We start from the raw sequence: 20490 nt of genomic DNA on the forward strand, positions 1-20490 counted from the left end.
TGAATTAGTTGCCAACATTTAACTAATCAGGTGATTCCATAGTTTTAAAAATCCAGATTGTTGGCTTCTCTTGGAAAATTCAGATCTGGCAAAATTAAGCTTACATCCTGAGATGGCAAAAACCATCTCAGGTTGGGTTGAGTAGTGGCTGCCTCCTTCAGCCCGGGCAGGTCTTGCCCATTTGATGTTCCAGGCCTGGGCCTTTTGGCAAGTGTATGATGCATGGTGCACAAAGGGAAAGGAACTGGGTCTTGCTTTTACCTTCTTTTCTTTCAGGGTTTATGTTCTGGCCCATGTGTGCCTACACAAGGCAGCTCCTGTTATAGAATAAGTGCTGAATACGTCAGTTTGTGTTGAATGAATGAAGGAGAAGCAGACATAAGTGATAGAGCTTGATTGACTGGCCTGGGCATCAAAAGCCAAGTTTGACTCCCGACTACCTCCAAACAGCTGAGGGACTTTGAACAAATCATATAACTTTTACCTTTTGTCTTTTTTTTGCGGGGAGGAGAAGGGTGACACTGTTATTCTTATTTAAATAAACAATACATTTCTGTGTTTCGAAATTCCAAGGTCTAAAAAGATTTACAGAGCAAAGTCTTTCCCTGTCATCCAGTGAGCTCCCTTCCTGGTGGAAACCAGTGTTACCAGTTTCCGGTTTGTCTTTTCCGAGATACCTTAGGCACATGCAAAGGAATATGTAAATGTTCTTTTTTATCCTTTTTAATGTAGATGGTCGCATATTATACACATCATTCTGTGTCTAGCTTTTTAGCGTATCCCCTGCAGAACACCCCAATCACTGCATAGAGTTTTCCCCTTCTTTCTTAGAGCTGCATATGGGACGCCATCGTTTACATAGTCAGTCCTCTGTTGCTCAGCGTTTAGGTTATTTCCAACCCATTGCTGTTACAAAGAAAGCTGCAGTAAAAACGCTGGTTATGTAAGTGACTTGATGTGCCTAGAGTAAAATTCCTGGAAGTAGAATTACTGAGTCAGAGGCTATGTAGCCTTTGTCCTTTTGGTAGGGCTTGTCAAATTTCCCTCCATAGCAGCCACCTCAGACTGCTGCTCTTCCAGCAATGTGTGAGAGGGCCCGTTGCCCCACGCCCTGGCCCTGGGTCACCTTTTGGAGCATAAGAGGGTTTTGTGAAGAACGCAGTGTTTTACAAAAAATATTAATGCTAGCTACAGTTTTTTGGGCCTCTACTGAGGCCAGGCTATGATCTAGGTCATCTATGTAATCTTAACAACGTTGAGATAAGTATTACACTCATTTGACACAGGAGGAAACTGATATTCAAAGAGTTTGAGTCATTTACCCAGGTCACCCAGCTAATACAGTCTAGAGGTTGGATTTAAACCCAGGTTTGTCAGCTTTCAATACCAGAATGTTTTCATCTGGTAAAGCCCTATATAATTTCAGGTGTTGGTATAATATTAGGTGACACTTACAGTTTCTGTGTGTCTCTCGGCGACAGTGCCTCTCGCATAACTGGTTCGTTTGCTCACTCATCAAATATCTATGATTTTCTGCTCTACACTAAGCCCTGGCGATGGACCTGAGAACAAGGTAGACATAGTCCCCGTCTTTATGGACCTCCCAAACACAATAAGAAATAATTCTGTAGTCCTGTATTGCGATAGATTGTGACAAGACAACAAACAAAGGAGGTGAGGAAGGTACTGTATAGGGTGATGTGACCGAATCAGGGGTGAGGGGGAAGGAGGGCCTCTGTGAACAAGTAAAGGATGAAAGGTGTGTGGGTTTGAGCCTGAAGAAGTGGGTGGGAAGTATTTCACATAGAGGACCTAGCATATGCAAAGGTCCTGGGGCAGGGAAGAGGAGGCGGTGTGGGAGGAAATGAATGAAGGCCAATGAGTTGGCATGCAGTGGTGGGAGGTGAGGGTGTAAAGATGGGGTTTGGAGATTTATTCTAAGAGCTGTGGAGAGCCTTTGAAGGCATTGGAGCAACAGGGTGACATGAATATGGTGGGCCCTGGACTGTTGGGTTCTTGCCCCAGTACCACTGTGTGACCTTAGACAAGTTAAACACTTGGCATCTCCATTTCCTTCTCTGTAAAATGGGGATGGTAATAGTATCCTGGAGGATGTGAAGATCAGACACGGGCTTTTACACACTTTGAGTGTTACATACAGTATGAAATATGTGATACATTTTGACTTGACACACGTGAGTACACACGTAATATATATGAGTATGTTGCCCCAAAATGCGATGCACTCTGATAGTTTCTATTCTAATCTATTTCATTAAAGGTTTTTGGTCAAGACCCCCGAAATTCATTTTAAGAACACTGCGATAATACATGCCAAGTGCCTGTTCCATAGTTGGCACTCAGTAAGTGGTGCTGTCATTCTCATCGCCGCCATTATGAAGATAATTCTGGCTGCAGTTAGAGAGTGGATCACTCGAGTTAAATGACAGTCTCTAAGATCTGACAGTGCTGAAGGATGCTGGCTGTCTGTTTCTGTGCTCAGGTCCCAGGGAAGAGTTCCATGCTGGGCTTCCTGACTGCAGGAGCTCCTGTGGGGGGTAGGGGTGGGGGAGGCATGTAAAATGGACTCTGTTTGGTTTCCCGGGGAACTGGCTTCTCCTCGTTTTCGGGTGGTCACATCAGACTGTTGTGCTCAGTTTTCTTTGACTTCTTTGTTATTTACACTCAGAATGGCTTTTTCCTGGAAGCCTCAGAGTCAGTATAAGCCGCCCACTTCTTTATTTTAAGTTGTGCCATGATTCTACTTCCCTTTTCAGAGTCAAGGGTTGGTGCCTTAGTGGAATTCATTTGCATTTTCCACTAAGTGTACCACCTTCTTCTGCCCACTGGCCGGGCCTGATGGCTGTGCCCCCACCCTGTGCCCTGGCCCTGGCAACTGGAATGAGAAAGCAAGACCTCACCTTCTTTTTCCCCAAGAAACACATCCTGGATCCTGAGTGTGGAGGTTCTGAAAGAAACCCCCGTGAGGCATGCCTGGGAGAGCGAGGCCTGTGATAAGGCCCAACAGCCCTGTAACCACCACAGTGGCTCACGTATCCAGGACGCCAGCTTTCCAGAAAATGGAAGCAAACCCTCTAAGCACCCAAAACGTAACCATTTAAACCATTTCAGAAGCACATTTTTCTATAGGTTAACCACGTTGGTCCTTCAGAAGACAAAACCTACCAAAACACCGAGGTTTCTGTAACTCGGAAACATTAAGCAAAGAACTTTTTTGATGGTGGTGGTGGCTCAATTGTGTCCCCTCAAAATTCATGTGTGGAAGACCTCGCCCCCAGCACCTCAGAATGTGACTGTATTTGGAGATAAGGCTTTAAGGAGGTGATCTGTAAGGTGTGTGCGCCCTAAAGCAACCTGACTGGTGTCCTTAGAAGAAGAAATGTGGACCCACGGAGAGACACACCAGGGATGCTGAGGCACAGAGGAAAGGCCGCGGGAAGACACAGTGAGAAGGTGGCCACTTGCAAGCCAAGGAGAGGGGCTTCGGAAGAAACCAAACCTACTGACACCTTGATCTTGAGCTTCTAGCTTCCAGAACTGTGAGGAAATCGTTGTTTAAGTCATCCAGTCTGTGACATTTGGTTGCAGCTTGAGCAGAATAATACAGTGGTGGTGGTGGTAATATAAATAACAGGTAACATTTATCAAGCAGTTACTGTGTACCAGGACTCTTAAACCTTACTTGCATCATCTCATCCAACCTGCATACCCATCCGAAGTGGTGACACCTGCCCAGGCCACACAGTAAGTGCTGACACCTCTCCAGGCCACACCGTAAGTGGTGACACCAAGCCTGACTCGGGCACCTTTGCTCTGAACCTTCCCTGCACCTGTGCTTAGCACCTGCATAGTTCCGGGAACCATGCCAAGCACTTCATAGGCAATCTTTCTTGTCACCACAATGACTCTCCAAGGTAATTCTTCCCATTCCCATTTTTCAGAAGTAGAGACTGCCGTTCCCTGCGGTCCAAGGCCACACAGTTGAGTGTATTCATTTCTTATGGCTGTAATAACAAGTTCCCACAACTTGGGTGGCTTCAAACAACAGAAATTGGTTTTCTCACTGTCCTGGGAGGTCAAAAGTCCAGAATCAAGATGTCATATTCCCTCCAGAGGCTCAGAGAAGAATCGATTCCTTTTTCCTTTTTCCCACAGCATACCAATTTCTAGCTGGCATTGGGGAATCTGTTTCTTTTCTCTTCCAGCTTCTTCTGGTGGCTGCCAGCATTCCTTGGCTTGTGGCTTCATTCCTCCAGTGTCTGCCTCAATCTTCACATCCCCTTCTCCTCTTTGTATATCTGTGTCTTCTCTTCTGTGTCCAGCCTCCTCTGCATCCCTCTTGCAAGAACATGTGTGATCATATTTACGGACCCACCTGGATACACCAGGATAAGCTCCTTCTCTCAAAATCCTTCATTTAATCACATCTTAGGCCATCTGAGGTGCTATTCAGAGCTTCTGGGGACCAGGAAGTTACTATACCTTGGGGGGCCTGTTTTTCTGCCTACCACAGTCAGTGACTGGCAGAATGGGCACCGATGCCAGGACTTGTCTGATTCCACAGCATCTGGTGGCCACTCATCCTTTGGAGCTACAGGCCTTGTGCCTCCCAACTCCTTTTTTGCGATGTTCTTTCTGGACTGTGGGTGGGTGTGAGTCACAGAGTGAAGCTAGCTAAGAATTACCCGGCCATCTGATCCAGCAGGCCCACTTCTGAGAATGCACCCTCCACAAACAGTCATGTGGTTGCTAAGACTGGCAGTTACGCTCATTCATTGCAGTAACAAAAACTGGCGACTAGTGAAATGATCCACCCGTAGGGGACTGGTTAAATCAAGTATAGTACCCCCTAAACGGAACAGTTCGGAAACCGTTACAAATAACGAAATAGATAAATACATAGTGATATGGGAAGATGTCCATGATGTATTATTGAAACGAAAGAACCAATTACCCATTTTTATTAAAACATGATGTGTGCACATGTGTATGGCATGGCCATTAAACATTAAATCAAATAATTGAATTGAAATTCAGTTCCTCAACCATGAAACCACATTTCAAGGGCTCACTGGCCACATATGGCTTGTGGCTACCATGTTGCACAGCACGGAGGGAGAGCGTTTCTGTCCTCTTAGAAAGTTCTGGGCAGAGCTTCCTTACATTAGTAAGTGGCCAGAGGGAGGTCTTTTATTCTGTATGTTACAGACATCGATGAGTGTTTACATTTTTAAAATAATAAGCAGGTATGCTCTTATCAGAAAAATAGAAGCACATGGGATTTTTAAGGTAATGTTCTATTTCTTAAGCAAACGGTAGTTTATCATCAGTATTTAAGATGTACGTGTGTGTGTGTGTGTGTGTGTGTGTGTGTGTGTGTATAAACTCCTTTTTTAGTATGTGTCATAATGAAAACATTTAAAAATATCTAGGGGAATAAAAGAGAATGGCCTGGCAGGGCACGCGGGGCAGGCCAGGTTAAGGTTGGAAGACGTTCAGCCAAGTTGGGTTCCCTGACCCGAACGAGCCTCTTTGAGCCTCAGTTTTCTAACCTGACAGAGTTCCTTCTCGACCTGCCTTATAGGGTTAGAGTAAGATTTAGAAGTGGGATGATGTGTGGAAGAACTCTGAAAGTGAGGCACGTGCTCCACGGAGGCGAAGGTCGCAGATGACACTGTGACTCGCCCAAGGCCTGAGGAGACAAGGCCCCAGGGCACTGTGACCACCACCGGGAATAGAGACCTTGCCGACTCCCGAGGATTTTTCCAGGTGATACTGAGGTCGCCATAAGCAAGAGGAGGTGTTGCTGTATTCCCACTAGTGTTCTTGCTTGGAGATTTAGAAATAACAAGTTATTTTATTTATTTAACAAGCACCGATGTAGCATTCGCTGTTTGCCATGCTTTACAAATAATGCCGTCATGTTATCCTCGTACAACCCTGACATGTCACTGTTAGCCTGCTCACGTCATGCAGAAGGAAATTGAACCTCAGAGAGGTCAAGTAACTTGCCCTAGGTCACACAGCTAGTAAGGAGTGGGTTGTCTAAGGCAATCCATGCTTTCTCCTCTCTTCCTGCTCCCCTTGACCCCATCAAATGTGGTCATAGAGTTCTTTATGTCAGTTTGTCAATCTCAGGGGCATGAGATTTAAATTTTGATATGAAATCTCATGACTGGATATTGCTGACTAACTTCATCAGTTTGATTCTGATTTTCTATCTGAGTTTGGTAGCATGGCTCAGTAGGAATGGACTGTAGAATCAGGCCTATCAGGGCACCTGTTGATGACTTGCCACGTATTAGCTGTGTGACTTCTGGCAGGTTACTTAACTTCTCTGATCTTCCAGTGGGGGTTTGTGAGGGTTGAGTAAGTTTACCTATTGTGACAGTGCTTGTCATCATGTCAGGCAGGCAGTCTTTGCCCCATTAGTTGCTATCCTTTCCTTCATCTTTATCTAAGTTTACGCTGGAGGATACAGACATGAGTAAGTCCCGATGCCAGTTTTCGAGGAGTTTACAGGATGGCCTAGGTGGGGGCTGGGGAACTTTGTAGATCAAGAGTCAGGGAACTGAGTTCTAGCCCATGCTGGCTGTCTCCCACCTCAGTGATGCTGGACAAGTTTTTCTGCTCCTCTGGGCTTCACTTTCGTCACCTGCAATTGGGGGCCTGGATTGGCAGCACTCCCAGGCTCCATCTGTCTTGTTTTCTGATTTGTCATACTTAGGTAAGGACAAGCCTGTGCCTGAGGGGCCAACACTCTAGCTGGTGGATTCAGGGTGTGTCCGCTTTTCCCTTTAGGCCACTCTTGTCAGCACTGCCAGCTGCTTCCTCTGTGGGGTGCTCTGTGGAGGCCCCTTGGCTCTGTCCAGAGGTCAGAATGGTGGAAACAAAGACGGCTTTGGATTGTCTTCAGCCTGTCAGGACCTGAGCGTGGCAGATTGTGCAGGTGAAAAATGAGTCAGAGGCAGCTCCTTGCTATGTGTTCCTCTGCAGCCGTCATCGTGAGGCTGTGGGAGCTGCAGTCATCGTCCTTTGGGCTGAAAATTACCCTTCTTTTAAAAGGGTCGTCTGTGTGGATGAGGCTGCACATGTGCCTTGCTGGATAAGCACGTGGCTTGGAGCAGGAGGCCTGGGGTGGGGCGGCACTAACTGAGAAGTGTGGAGGGGGGCTGGGGGAGCGACAGGAGCCACTGCTGTGATCCTCAGTGTCACACAGCCTCCTGGAGAAGTGGTTGTTTCGTTAGGGAGCTGGAAGGTAAACACCTGGAATGATCCGTTCAGCTTGCCTTTCTGCTTCCCTGTACAAGTACCACGGAGTAGGCGGCAGCTCCATCACCGCTCCTTTAAGAACCTTATAAAAGGAGTTAATATCCTGTAATTACACAGATGAATTGCACTTAGCAGGCTCGTTTAAAGACAGGCAATGAAATGGATGCTCTCTTAATAGTGTGACCTCTGCCGGCTAAGTTAAACCCCAGAGCCAGCCAGCTGAAGGATTCTGAGGGGGCTTCTGTCATTTTATTACTTCTTTGCCTCATTCATCGATTGGCATAGATCTTTCCAAATTCCAGTGGCACTTGTGGAGTGACTGAGACCCTCTGAAACTGAGCAGGCGTAGTATGACTTTCCCAGCATTCATTGATAACTTTTAGTCACTGTTGACTCATTCCGAGAATGGGGTGGATGGGGCAGAAGACTGTAAAAGAAATTGGCACACAACTCTGCTTTTCATTTAAAAAAAAAAAATTCAGAGGTGAAGGACAAGCCATTCTTTTTTTGGCTCTTGGTCTTATCAGTTCATTATCACTATGCCTGTTGCCTACAGACAGCTGCTAGCACCTCCCATGCCCTCTGATGGACTCAGCACCTGTCCCACAGTCTCAGTTCCTCCTTCTTCAAACACTGCAGCTGGGGCTACAAAACCTGCTCCCCATCTCAACCTGAAGGTGAACATTTATTGCTGGAATACCTCTTTTTCTTTTCGTGTTGGTTTTTGGGACATATCCGAGTTAGCTGGTGAGAGAGTTAGCAGTGAGTACACTTCTGGGCTAATCCGTGAGGCTTTGAGGAAAGTGACTATAACCTTGGTGGTGGTTCCTCTTGTCCTCCATTCTGACCAGCTTCAAAACTCCCTTTAGGTTTAGGTTCACGAAAGCATAAGAGACGGAAATGACAGGTCCAGGGGTGCTGAGGAAAGAAAGCAGTTGGTTTGAATGGAAATTGGCAACACATAGGGGTGTCTGTCTGCCAATCTCCTGGGCATGCCACACCATCCCATTTCATCTCTCATCAGTTCTGTAAGTTGGCAGTGCTGACAGCCGAGAACTCTTAGACTCAGTGTGCTCAAAGGCACAAACTTGGGAGTGGCCTCGTTAAGATGGGAACCAAGGTTCACTCCAAAGCCATTGCTGTTAACAAGGAAGCCATAAAGTCTCCCAGGAACTGCTCAAGGGACAGTATCTTTGGACCCAACCCTGCTGGGTAAGTTAGATTTAGATAAGGAGAGAGGAAAAGGAAGGGAATTCTGGGCAAGAGAAGCAGTGGATACAATCAGAAAGCCTGAGAGAGGGAAAAAGAAGAACATGGAACAGTGCCAGCTGGTTGTAAGCTCCACAGGGCAGGGACCACCTTCTCCGGGGCTGCCATTATATCCCCAATGTCTGAGCAAGTGGCTGTGCATAGTAGGTGCTCAATAAATATTACTGTGTAAATGAATCCACGAACAGACATGTATCTTCGCCTAGACCATGAACCTCTTAAGGGCTGGGGGTAGGTCTTAAATATCTTTGGATGCCCCGCAGTTCCCAGTGGTTAATAAATAGTAAACACTCAATAAATCTGTTCTGACAGAATGAATGAATGGGATGTAAGTAAGGGATGGTGGGAAGATGTGCCTGAGTGAAGAGGCACTGATACTTTGGGAAATACTGGGCAATGCCCATGGGCTGGCGTGGTAAGGGCATACCGTGGGACGTCTTCAGTGCCGGGACAAGGAGCAATTCTGTTCTCCTTGAGGCAGTTTTTAAAAAGCTGTCCCTTAATGCACAACATTTTGGGGTCTACAGAAACCCAGCCAGCGGCCAAACTTTGATGGGTGTGCATTAGGAACCACAGTCACGCACAGCTAAGAAATCACTTTTCTGTAGGAATGGCCTCAACCTGGCCCCACTGTACTGCCTTCTTACTTTGGAGCGACCACACTGTTTAAACCAAAAAGAAACCGGTAAAAACTTGTGAATGGAAACCCACAGGGCATAGATGTTACTTCAGTGTCCTGGAGTTGTTTTTAGGATGGTTTGGCTGGAAAGTCCCAGCCAACTTCCTCCAAGATGTGGTCTGCTCAGTCTAGGCGTTTAAAAGCTGCCCTGTCTTTTCAGGTGTTGGCTAAATTTGTGTTTTGAAGAAAGCCTGGGGGCCCGAAGGCAGCCCTGGGAGAAGCCTTTCCGTGGGCAGTCGGAACCTTCCGGTCCAGAGGAGAAGCCATCCCCTCACCTGGACTTATGACCCGCGGCTTCGCTCCCAGCCTGCCCATCGAGTTCCACAAGATGGGCTCCTTCCGCAGGCCCAGGCCGCGCTTCATGAGCTCCCCGGTACTCAGCGACTTGCCGCGATTCCAAGCCACCCGGCAGGCTCTGCAGCTGAGCTCCAACTCAGCCTGGAACAGGTAACGGAGGCGGCCAGGTGTGGAGTGGGGGGCTGCCAAAGGTCAGAGCAAGGCAGGGGACTGGCTTAGTTTCTTCTGCTTCTGAGTTCTCTGCTTCAGAAGGTTGTGATTACAGGGCCAGTAGACGAAGAGAGGATGGTTTCCCACCGAGAATGTATCCGCGAGCTTTCCCTGTTAGTAGAGGCAAATCAGAGTCGGTTAACCAGCCTGGGACAATTGTATTGAAACTTACAGTTACTGTTCTTGCTCATTTGTCACATCCCCAACTCAGAGTATGCAGGGTGGGACCATATAAGTAACCTCAAGTCACTTTCTACCTACTTGGGAAGATAAGACACTGATCTGTGAAAAGTTAAATGAGCAGCATAAACGAGGGATTGTCACATAATCAGTGAGACACTCGTGGTTGGGAGAAGAGACACTGAGCCTTTGTAAGGTGTCTGCTGAGCTTTTGCGCACCAAGCACTGAGAAGAGACTGTCTTGCACTTCTGTGGGCCACTATTTTTCAAATCTGTGCACTTACTTTTCGGATAAATTAACTGCATCATTATTTGAAAGCATTCCTGAATTCTTTGTAGTTTGGATCATTATGGATTGTCTCAGGGAATGCACAACTCTTATGATGGGGAGGGCGAGGGGGCTCTGAAATGTTTGGATGTTGACTACGTTCTTGTTCTTTAAAAAAGGCCTGGGACCCTTTTTTCAATAAAAGATTGTAATCAGCTCCTTGCTGAAATATTGGGCTGGGGTTCCAGCCCAATAGGTGGAGTCCAGACTTATTAACTGTGGCCCCTCAACAGACTGATAACTCTATTGCCTGTATATGTGACACAAGAGAGGGAATGGAAGGGGCAGGTGACGCTAGACCCAGTGAAATTCTTCCAAGGAAAGTACTGTTTAAAAAAAAAAAAAAAAAAAGAAGGCAAAGAATTATCATTTTCTATTAGCCGCAGGCTACCCTCTGAAAGCAGGGCCTCCTAGGTGAAGGGACCCAGGCATAGGTCAGCTGCTGTTTGCAGTAAGTACACTTTCAGACTCTTCCAGGCCCAGTGGTGCTGACCACACAGTTTCCTGAGTGCAGGTCCCACTACCTGCCTTTTATCATTGCCACTCACCTGCAGGGCTGCCGGGCAGGTGAGGGAGGAAGACCACAAACCCGCAAGAAAGTAGGGGGACAGTGGCTGCTTTGGGTCCTCTTCGTCTCAGTCTTCCTTCCTCTCCAAGGATCCTGGGAAGGAAATGATGGGTTCCAGGGATGGAGAACGTGGCCGTGTTTGTGCCACGGGCTTCGTGGCCCTTCCAGCCGCCTTCAGCCCTGAGCTGTCCTTGTTGAGCTGGCCCTGGGGAGGTAGGTCTTCTAAACGGGGTTGTTTCTGTTTCCCCACAGTGTTCAGACTGCCGTGATCAACGTCTTCAAAGGTGGAGGCTTGCAAAGCAACGAGCTCTATGCCCTGAATGAAAACATCAGGTACATGCAGGCCAGGCCAGGGACATTTCCCCATGGGCCTGAGCTGGGGCAGAGGGGGCTACCCCACCGGGAGACTTATCTTACGTTTTGTTTTCTGCTTGGTTCTTGTTGGCGTTTCTGTCAGCTTTCATGTGGCTCTTATGGCTGTAACGTTCCGATACTCTTATCTGTCTAGAGTTATGCTCCAGAGGGGATTCATCCACTTGTTCATGTAGTGTGTGTGTGTGTGTGTGTGTGTGTGTGTGTGTGGCAGGGGTAGAGGGTTCATACATGGTAGCTGTCATCTATCTATAAACATGGACCGTGCCCTGCTTTACCAAGAGGAACCATATTAGGCAAGATGCTTAGCAGTTGTAACCCGACAGCTTGGGATTTTATTGCTGTTCTCCTTTTGACTGATTGATTTACCAACTTCTTTGTGCCTCAGTTTCCTCTTATGTGAAACAGGGATGGAAATGTATCTACTCCCACTGGATTCTCGTGGAGATTACATTGAGTTGCTGTATAAGTAGTCTGTAATCTGTCAGAAATGGGTTGGAACACAGGAAGAACTTGTGAAGCTCTTAACATTGTTATCTGTGTTGGTGCTTTCGTTCCTTTCAGCTTTTGGTGATACAACCCTCAGTAAGTTTAGTATCTTCCAGAATCTTTCCAGTGGAGCAGGATCAGCTTTTCATTCGTTCATTTGAATGGCTCCCTATTGGCCAAGCACTGGAGGGACAGCAATGAGCAAAGACAGACGTGGACCCTGCTTTCCTGGGATTTGTGTTCAGTCAGGGTGAGAATCATTACTCAACTAATCACACTTGTAAGATGTAGAAGTGCAACTGTGACAGCTGCTACAACACAGCTGATGTGATGAAAGCCTATGTCAATAGGACCTAACGTGGGGACAGAGCCAGGAGAGCAGTTTCCAGGCTCTCGGCCTCACGTGGAAAGGTGCTGGCTCGGGTAGTAGGTGACCCTCAGCTGTGACTAGTTGGCCATCAGCTGTTACCGGTTAGCCATTAGCCACTAATATAACTGCCGTGGCTACGTGAGGGGGTTGGTTGGTTGGCAGAGAAGCAGACGGCAGATTGTGGCTCTTGCTTCCTGTGTCTTCAACCCAGCCGCCATTGAGAGTATAGTGGTATGACTCCCCTATCTATGGCTCCGTTGGTGTTCCTTTTTGGCCTCACCACATCCTGTGTTCTTGTGTGGGGAGCGGGAACAGAGACCCTGCATGACTCCTGATCTTGCCAAGGAGGCTAGGAATGGTGAGGTGATGCTTATGCTGTGATCTGAAGCATCAGTGAGGATTAACTAGGTGAAGAGGGCTCCAGGTGGTAGAAACTGCAGGTGCAAAGGTCCTGTGGCAGCAAGTGAGCAAAGAACTGAAAGAAGGCCCATGTGTTTAGAGCATCAGAGATTGGGTGGTGTTGTGAAGTGAAGGCAGAGAGGCAGGCAGGGCTCTGAGTAAGCAGGTCTCCTGGGCATAGGAGGTTAAACATCAGGTCTTTTAATGCCCTGGTGTTCATTCCTCTCTGGCGTGTTAGGTACAAAACATGAAGGCTAAAGACCGAACCCTGGAGCGGGCAGAACAATAAATAAGGCTATTATTCAGGTCCTGTTTACATTTAGTCAAACGTGTGTGGGGGTCAATGAAGTGTTTTAAGAGCTCTGTTTTCATTAAAACCTTTAGAGCTCAGAAGTAAACAGAGTTGTGTTAAATTTCTATGTAAGTGCTTGCATTTCACATAATAATTACACAAATATGGAAAAGAGACAATAAAGATCATCTAACCCAATGCCTCCTTTTACAGAAGAAGAAACTGAGGCCCCAAGAAGTTGAGTGATGGGGGCAAAGCTGGGTTGGCCAACCCCCCGAGTTGCAAGAGCTCAGTTTTACTCTAAGAACTAAGACCCTGGCCTCTGGTTCTTCAGCTAACAATAGAAGTATAAATAAATGAAATGGTGACTCAGGAACATGCTAATTGTTCCTCCCCTTGGGAGACCAATCTTGAAATTGTACTTAAAAACCCTTTGTTTGTGGGCAGCTAGGAAAAGTACAGGCCACGCCAGATTTCACCAGCCCTGTTAGCTCAGGGGCTGCTAACTCAGAAGCCTTCACGTGACAAGCAGGTCTTCTAAGTGGTTGAGGCCGGCCTGGGTGCAGCATGCAGGTGAAAGCTCACCCTCCATCGAAAAGGGATTACCCTGGCAGAGCACAGGCCCAGTGACATGTCATCTTATTTCTCAAGAAGAACAGGAAACTGGGATTTTTATGTGAAATTTCCCGGCTTTTAAATGTTGATAAATAACCCACATTTCTCCAAACATTGGTACAGGCCAAACAAAACACATCTGTGGGCTGAATTTGACAAACAGGCTACCTATTTATAAGGTCAGCTGTGGCATGCATTGGGGGAGGCATTGCTAATGGGGGGTGTCACATCCCAGATTCTAGCACCAAGGCTACAGAAGTGGGGGAGAAGGGAGCCAAGAAAAACTCTAGGTACCTTTCACATACGTCAACACATTTACCGTTCTTCACAGCGGTAAGGCAACCATTACCATCAGTAGTTTATGAGGCAACCATTGTCATTCGTAGTTTATCTACAAAGTTGTGGATAAGAAAAACAAAATAACTTGTTCAAGGTCAAAATAACTTGTTAAAGGATGGAGTCAGGATTTGAACTCCTGCTCTGACTTAGACACCAGTATTAGTTTGCTCAGGCTGCTATAACAAATGCTATAGACTGAGTAGCTTAAAGGATAGATGTTTATTTCTCACTGTTCTGGAAGCTGGGAAGTGTGAGATCAAGGTGCAGGCAGATTTGGTTCCTGGTAAGAGCGCTCTTCCTGCCCGCCATCTTGCTGCGTTCTCACATGGCCTCTTCTTTGTGTACACAAAGGGGGAGAGAGCAAGTGGTCTGGTGGCCCTTCTTAAAAGGTCACTAATCCCAGCATGGGGGGCGGTGCCTCATCTAAACCTAATGACCTCCCAAAGGTCCTATGTGCAATACCATTGTGTTGGGGAGGTGGGTAGGGCTTCAACATATGAATTTGGGGAGGACACAACTCAGTTCATAGCAACAACTGTACTCTTTCTACTATATTGTAGTGTCAGAGGGAGAGGTTTTAGGTTGGAAGCAGGGTTAAGGCAATGGTTTTGATCTCTTTCTGCCATCTTCCCTTGCATGAGCCTCTGAGCCCATCTTTCATCCTGTGCTGGGATTCTTAACCCTCCTCTGAGGAACACAACACGTCCCCAATCCTCCTTTCCAGTGCTGGGTCTTAGGGGGCTACTGGACGCTGCTCCTTTTCATGTTTGGAGCAATTTTTCAGGCTGGTGGGAAATACATAGGGTTGGGGTTTGAAACTGATTGCTCAGAGGTGAGTTGAACCCAGAATAAGTCAAAGCTGTCGAAAACCAGAGCTTTTATTACCCATGTTCTGAACTGTCCATCCTCTGGCTTTCTCTGGGACGGTGGTTAGAGCGGAGATGGGCTTTCACATCACACAGACCACTCAGTATAACTGAGAACATGAAACGCAGCCCAGGCACATAAGTGACCAAGTGGTCCAAGTCGAGAAAAGTGAGGTGACCCGTGCATGCTCCCACCTCTGCACGTGCCTACATGGGAACAAACACAGCTGCCTTTATTTCAGTAATTAAAATGTCAACACAGACATGTACTCTCTGGTGACATTCAAATAGACAACTGGGTTTTGATGTTCCTTTTTTCTTCCTTTTTCTTTTGGGAAACTTGTTTGCAGAATAGATCCATAAACTCCACAGGGTTGAGGCGTGACCAGTGGGAAGTGTGTGTGTGAGGGTGGGGGGCACAGGATGGTAAGAATATAGGGAAGAAGATGTGGAAGGAGAAGAAGGTCAGTTATTCTCAAGCACATCTTTCAACCAAATTGTGTTTGTTCTAGGTGCAAGAAGACCTGTGCCAGGTTCAGCAGAATTTGTAACTTGTTAAGAGTAGAGTAGCTTTTGGATTCAGAGAGACTGGGGATCAAGATTAGATTAGTTATGGGACCTTGAGCAAAGCACTTTGTTTTTCTAAATATCTTTTCTTTTGTTTTATAAAATGAGGGTAATAATAGCATCAACCTCATGGTGGTTGGGTGGACTGAGAGAATGCTAAAAATGTCGTTTAGTACAGCATTCAGTGCATAATAAATGTTAGCCATTATTATCCTGTTTAGTGTAAAAATTTAGCAATACTAAATTGTGATAAATGATGGTGAGGACCACGCATGGGAGCACAAAGCAATGTGATGAATTTGCCCATGAACAGTATAAAGATTTCTGTAGCAGTTTGGATGAGGTGAGCTGACTTTGAACTAGAAAGGACCAGGTTGGGCTCTTTCAAGAATGTGCTGGACTTGACATTTGGATGAGGCTCAGTTCTTACAAGCAGAGCCAGCTGTGTCTCCTTTCCGCAGAGAAAAGAGCAAGAGGAAATGACTCTCTTAGTTCTCCATTCTACTCAAGCCAAACAGTAATAAACTTTGTTGGATTATCCAAGTCCAGTGTCAAAGCCTCAATCAATCATCTTCTCTGGGTCACCCCAGCCAGCCCTGACCATCCTTTCTAATTGTGGAGTTAGTATATCCCCCAGGAAATGTGAATTCATTTACATATTAGCCAATTCAAAGGATGACCGAGTAGGTAGAAGGTTTATATAACTGGGTCTTGAAATGAAGTCATTGCAAATCATTGAATTGGTCCTTTCTTTTAAAACACGTCACTGAAAATGGACTCCAGTTTAAATTTTAGCAGGTAGACTTTGGGCTAGCTATGAGGGAGAACTTTGGACTAAGGATGGTCGGGTTCTAAAACACATTTTTGGATCAAGAGAAGAGTATGGAGACCTTTTAAGAGCAAATTCATCAGGAATACCACACCTCGATAAAGTGGCAAGTTTTCCCCAGATAAAAGTCAGGGCACATGGTCTGTCAATATGAAGACCATAAATCCAAATATTTTGTATTGAAACTGCCTTAAAAAGCAGGGCTTACACATTGTTATATCCCTAAAGGCACGAAAAAAAAAGGACCTTTCAGAATGGATATAGTCTAGTGAACTCCCTAGTCATTGCAACCTACCATCTGCCTGCTCTGAATTTCCACTTACCCTGGCCTGGCCTGGCACTGCGTGTCTTCTCGGTTTAAATCCTCTAAGGGACATTGATGTGGTTTTTAATGCCCCTCTCCAGCCTCGGTCCTGATGTGGCTGCATTTTGGCAGTGGAGACAAGTCTGGGTTAGAGGTTTGGGTTTCATGAGCTTTTCCAGGAACAAGAGTGGCCAAACTCTGTGACACAGGAGCACGCTCTTCCTGAACATTCTTTTCAGCCAACGATTCTACGGATTGTCTGTGACCAAGTAGAGTTAGGAAAGTGTGAGAAAACCATACGATTTGTGTTTACTTGTTCCTATAAGAACCTATTCAAGTAGGTTCTTAAAAGTGCTTTCACTTTTTGATTCGCTGGAGTGTGTGTGTAGAGGGAAGGGTCATTCATTCTTTTATTCATTTCTTCAATGAATATTTGTGGAGTGCTCTCTGCCCTGTCCTGGGCCGTGTTCTGGGGTAGCCGTTGAGGTAGGTGGTTCTTGTACTTGGAGAGCTTACCACACAGTGATGGAGAGGAACTGAGCAGGCAGTTATTATACGATGCTATAAGTGGGGCGCTGCCAAATCCAGAGGGCTGGGGAAGTGTGGGGGACAGGCACATAATTACATTTGGGACAAAGCGATGTGTCCATCAAAATCTTAAGGAGGAGTAGGTGGGAGTCAGGTGGAAAGGGCAACTGAGGCTGTAACTATCTTGCCACCCCTCTCTCCATGCCCTCCCACCCCCTCCTTCTCCCTTGCAGGATTTTGTTTCTCTGCAGAAATAAATGCTCAAAGATGAGGTTTCCGGAAACCAGAGATGAGTTATCTGCAGCTGGCCTGAGGCAGGAAACTCACATTTTCCTTCTCTCTCCAACCACTCTGCTTCTGCTCTTGTTGGGAGGGAAGTGTCGCGAAGGAAACCCCAGAGATTTTCAAGGAAAGAGATGGTTCCAAGAATAGATCGTTGATAGGTCTGAGTTGAAACGTCCTCCTTCTGAGTCAGTTGGCTGCCTGAGCCCCTGAAGGGAAATCCACCTCAGATGTTTCCATCTCTGTAAGGGAGTCTATGGGACCCACAGGCGGGGAAGGGCTGGACCGAGCTGAGCAGGAGGAGAGCCTAGATGCAGCTCTCAGGCTGGCAGAGTAGACCATGAGGCGAGATTCCGTGAGGTAATGACAATAGTAGATATTTGCGTAGCATTTAGGAGGACCCGGGCTCTGTTCTAAATGCTTTGTATATGTTAACTCTTTTAAAACTCACCACACCCCTATGAGACAGGTACTGTATCCCTGCCTCACACGGCACAGAGAGGTGGACTAACTTGCCCAGAGTTATGTAGTTAGTAGCTGAGCTGGGATTTGAACCCGAGCCTCCTGTGTTCTTAAACATGCAGTACTATGTAGGCTGCAAGAGGTACCCAGAGTGGCATTGTCCGTATTTAGGCCTGGGTGCTGGCACAGAGATGCATTAATAGATCGTAAGGTCTGTGGGGCATTGTCTTCTGAGGACCCCTGGGGAAAGCTTAAGTGAGGTCTTCTCTTACTCTGGCTCAGGTGACCCTGCCTATGTGCTGACCCCTTGTCTGTTCTGGTTACGAAACACACTTGACTTTGGGGGCCGGACAGGTTGTTAGAGGGAATGGCAAATCCGAAACCTTCAGGGCTGGCGCGTATGATGGTTGCCCTACAGTGTTTGGAAACTAGGCATCCCCCTGAAACGTCCAGACCTCTCTGGAAAGTTCACATCAGGCAACCCTGGACCCACAGTCTGGTCTGGAACCGGTCAGTGGGAGCCATAGCCTGGCTGCTGGCTGGCTGTAGAGGAGTTTGCTGCAGCCCCCAATGTTTGTGCCCACCCATCCCTGTGGGCATGAGGGGTACCCTGGCTAATCTTCAGGTTGGCCTCAGTTTGAGTTTGGGTCTTCCAGTGAATGGTCCCAGGCAGGGCTCTGAGCATGGGTCTCCTCATCTGCAAAACAAGGATTACTTCCTGTCTAAGAGGCTGTTGGAGAACTCGGAGATGCTGTGTGCCAATGGCCTAGCATCACGCGTGCGACATAATTAGGAGCTCAGTAAATTCTCTTTGGTGGCTTTCTCCATCTTTTTCTCTGTCCCCGCTGCCACCCACTGGGGTGCAGAAAACAGAGAGGTGTTAGACTACTAACATTTTACCTGAGTCGCGGATACTACCTCTGATGGGCCCCCCTATAACAGACCCAAGGAAGAAAGGGGTGTTAACATATATCACTACTTAGAAGATACTGCCTCCTTGAAACACGTCCTGTTGCAGAAGTGAGGTGGGTCATCTTCGGGGGATTTAACAATGAGGTACTGGTACTGACCAGTTACAGCATCAGACAGTGGCTCCCGGAGGCTCCTGCTGTTCCTGGAGCATGAGGAAGTCCGGCTGGATCCCACCAAGGGGTCAGGGCAAGAGGGTCAATGTACTTGGGGCAGCCCCTAATTGCCAAATGGCACAGAAATAAATTTAACAGCTGATAGGCTGTCCCAACTCGTACCGGCTAAATTTGAGCCCTACGGCACCCGTCTCCAAGCTGCTTCCTCATCCTCTGAGAACTTGCTGCTTTGGGTCTTTCCCTGTGTACAAGGGAGACTGTGGCACATGACCCAGGTGATTTCTCGGTGTCATTCCTGCCGCTTTGTGCTCTACCTGCCATCGTGTCATCCCTGTGCTTCTTCCCCAGTGTGACTCCAGCTCCCGCTTACCTTTAAGCCCACAGAAGTGGGAAGTTGAGTTGACAGGATGGTGAGGGGCAGGATGACGCGTCTGTGTAATAACAGGAAATCCTGTCATCTGGGGTGGTGTCTCACCCGGTCAGCCTGGGCGGGAGAGGGGGTGAGATAATACAGGCCAGTGAGTGGTTCCCCATTTTTGTTCTATTGTGGCCCTTTTGGCTTCTGACTGAACTTCATGCCCCGTTTCCCGTTTGGGTTGAGTCCCACGTAAGGGTTGCTTTCCCGTTCTTTTCAGGTCCCCACTTCCTTCTCCTCCTAGCTCAATGGCTGCTGGTGGTAGTGGTGGTTAGAAGCAGAATTCTGTTTGCAGATACAACCTGGTGTGGAAGTCCAATAGGTGAAACAGATGAAGCGGCAGCTGCTTCAGCTGGGATGTTATTTCCATCACAGTCTTCAAGTCCCCGCACCCTTTCCCCACCAGCTCTGCCTCTCTCGTCCTACCTCCACCTTTTATTGAGGGTGGTAGGGCCATACTCTATGGCCCCCTTCATGAGTTACACAGGGGTTCTTAGTGCCAGGCCAAATGCTAGTCTGGCGGTACTTTTAAGAAGATACTGAGAAGCATAGAATGGAGTTCTTAGAGGAAGGAGTGTAGGCACTGGGGTCAGACCAGCCTGGGTGGAATCGTAGCGGCTGACGCTTGCTGAGCCTTGCTGTGTGCCAGGCTCTGTTCTAGGACCTAACCGTTCTAGGATTAATGCCTTTAGCCCTCGTGATACTCCTGTGGAGTAGTTGTCCTATTATCCCCAAATTCCAGTTGAGGAAACAGGTATCAGGGACTCACCTGCCCAGCTTATCACTTGCAGAAGCGAGCAGCTTAGTAAGCGGCCTTCAGACCCAGGCAGCTGCCGCCAGTGAGGCTCCCGTCTATTGTGTGCTTGTCGCACCCCCTCCTCAGTAACCTCTGCGGGCCTGTTTCCTTCTGTGTAACAAACGGAGATATTCCTGCTGCCTTAGAGTTTCGGGCTTAGATGAGGAACCACATGCTCGTTGTTGACACGGGGCCTGCTGCTTAGTGAGTGCTCAGTAAACGTTAACTGGGGAAAAACATCAATCCCTGTCCTAGGAGCAATTCATTTTTCATTTCTTTGTCTGTCTGTCTGTCTGTCTATGAGGTTGGACAATTGGGTTCATGAACTCACTCTAGAAAAAGTGCTACATACCTCATTGCTGAATATCACTATGGTCACCTTTGAAGTACTCCCCTTGGGGAGCTATGCACTGACGCCAGCACCTAGTCCACTCTTCAAAGCAATTTTGGGACTCTTTTTCTGAAATGGCCATCAGAGTTGTCGTTGTATAACTCTTGATGTCCTGAATGTACTCAAAATCTCTTCCTTTCAATATTTACTTTCTGTTTGGGTAAAGAAAGAAGTCATTGGGGGCCAGATCAGGTGAGTAGGGAGGGTGTTCCAATACAGTTATTTATTTACTGGCTAAAAACTCTCTCACAGACAGTGCCGTGTG

At 47.2% G+C, this 20490-nt stretch overlaps 1 protein-coding gene across 9 annotated transcripts in view; it reads left to right on the plus strand.

Annotated features, from left to right (window-relative positions):
* PRR5L (proline rich 5 like) overlaps window positions 1-20490 on the plus strand; it is a 129704-nt gene that overhangs the window by 70967 nt on the left and 38247 nt on the right. For all 9 annotated transcript variants that reach the window (XM_019738570.3, XM_074336218.2, XM_019738571.3 and 6 more), the window contains 2 exons: window positions 9402-9688; window positions 11077-11157. In XM_019738570.3, coding sequence (XP_019594129.1) covers window positions 9525-9688; window positions 11077-11157 — 245 coding nt within the window. In that variant the 5' untranslated portion in view covers window positions 9402-9524. The remainder of the gene's footprint in view (window positions 1-9401; window positions 9689-11076; window positions 11158-20490) is intronic.

The sequence above is a fragment of the Rhinolophus sinicus genome, chromosome 14 (genome assembly GCF_057876585.1).
Source record: "Rhinolophus sinicus isolate RSI-liver-muscle chromosome 14, RSI-T2T, whole genome shotgun sequence".
Lineage (NCBI taxonomy): Eukaryota > Metazoa > Chordata > Mammalia > Chiroptera > Rhinolophidae > Rhinolophus > Rhinolophus sinicus.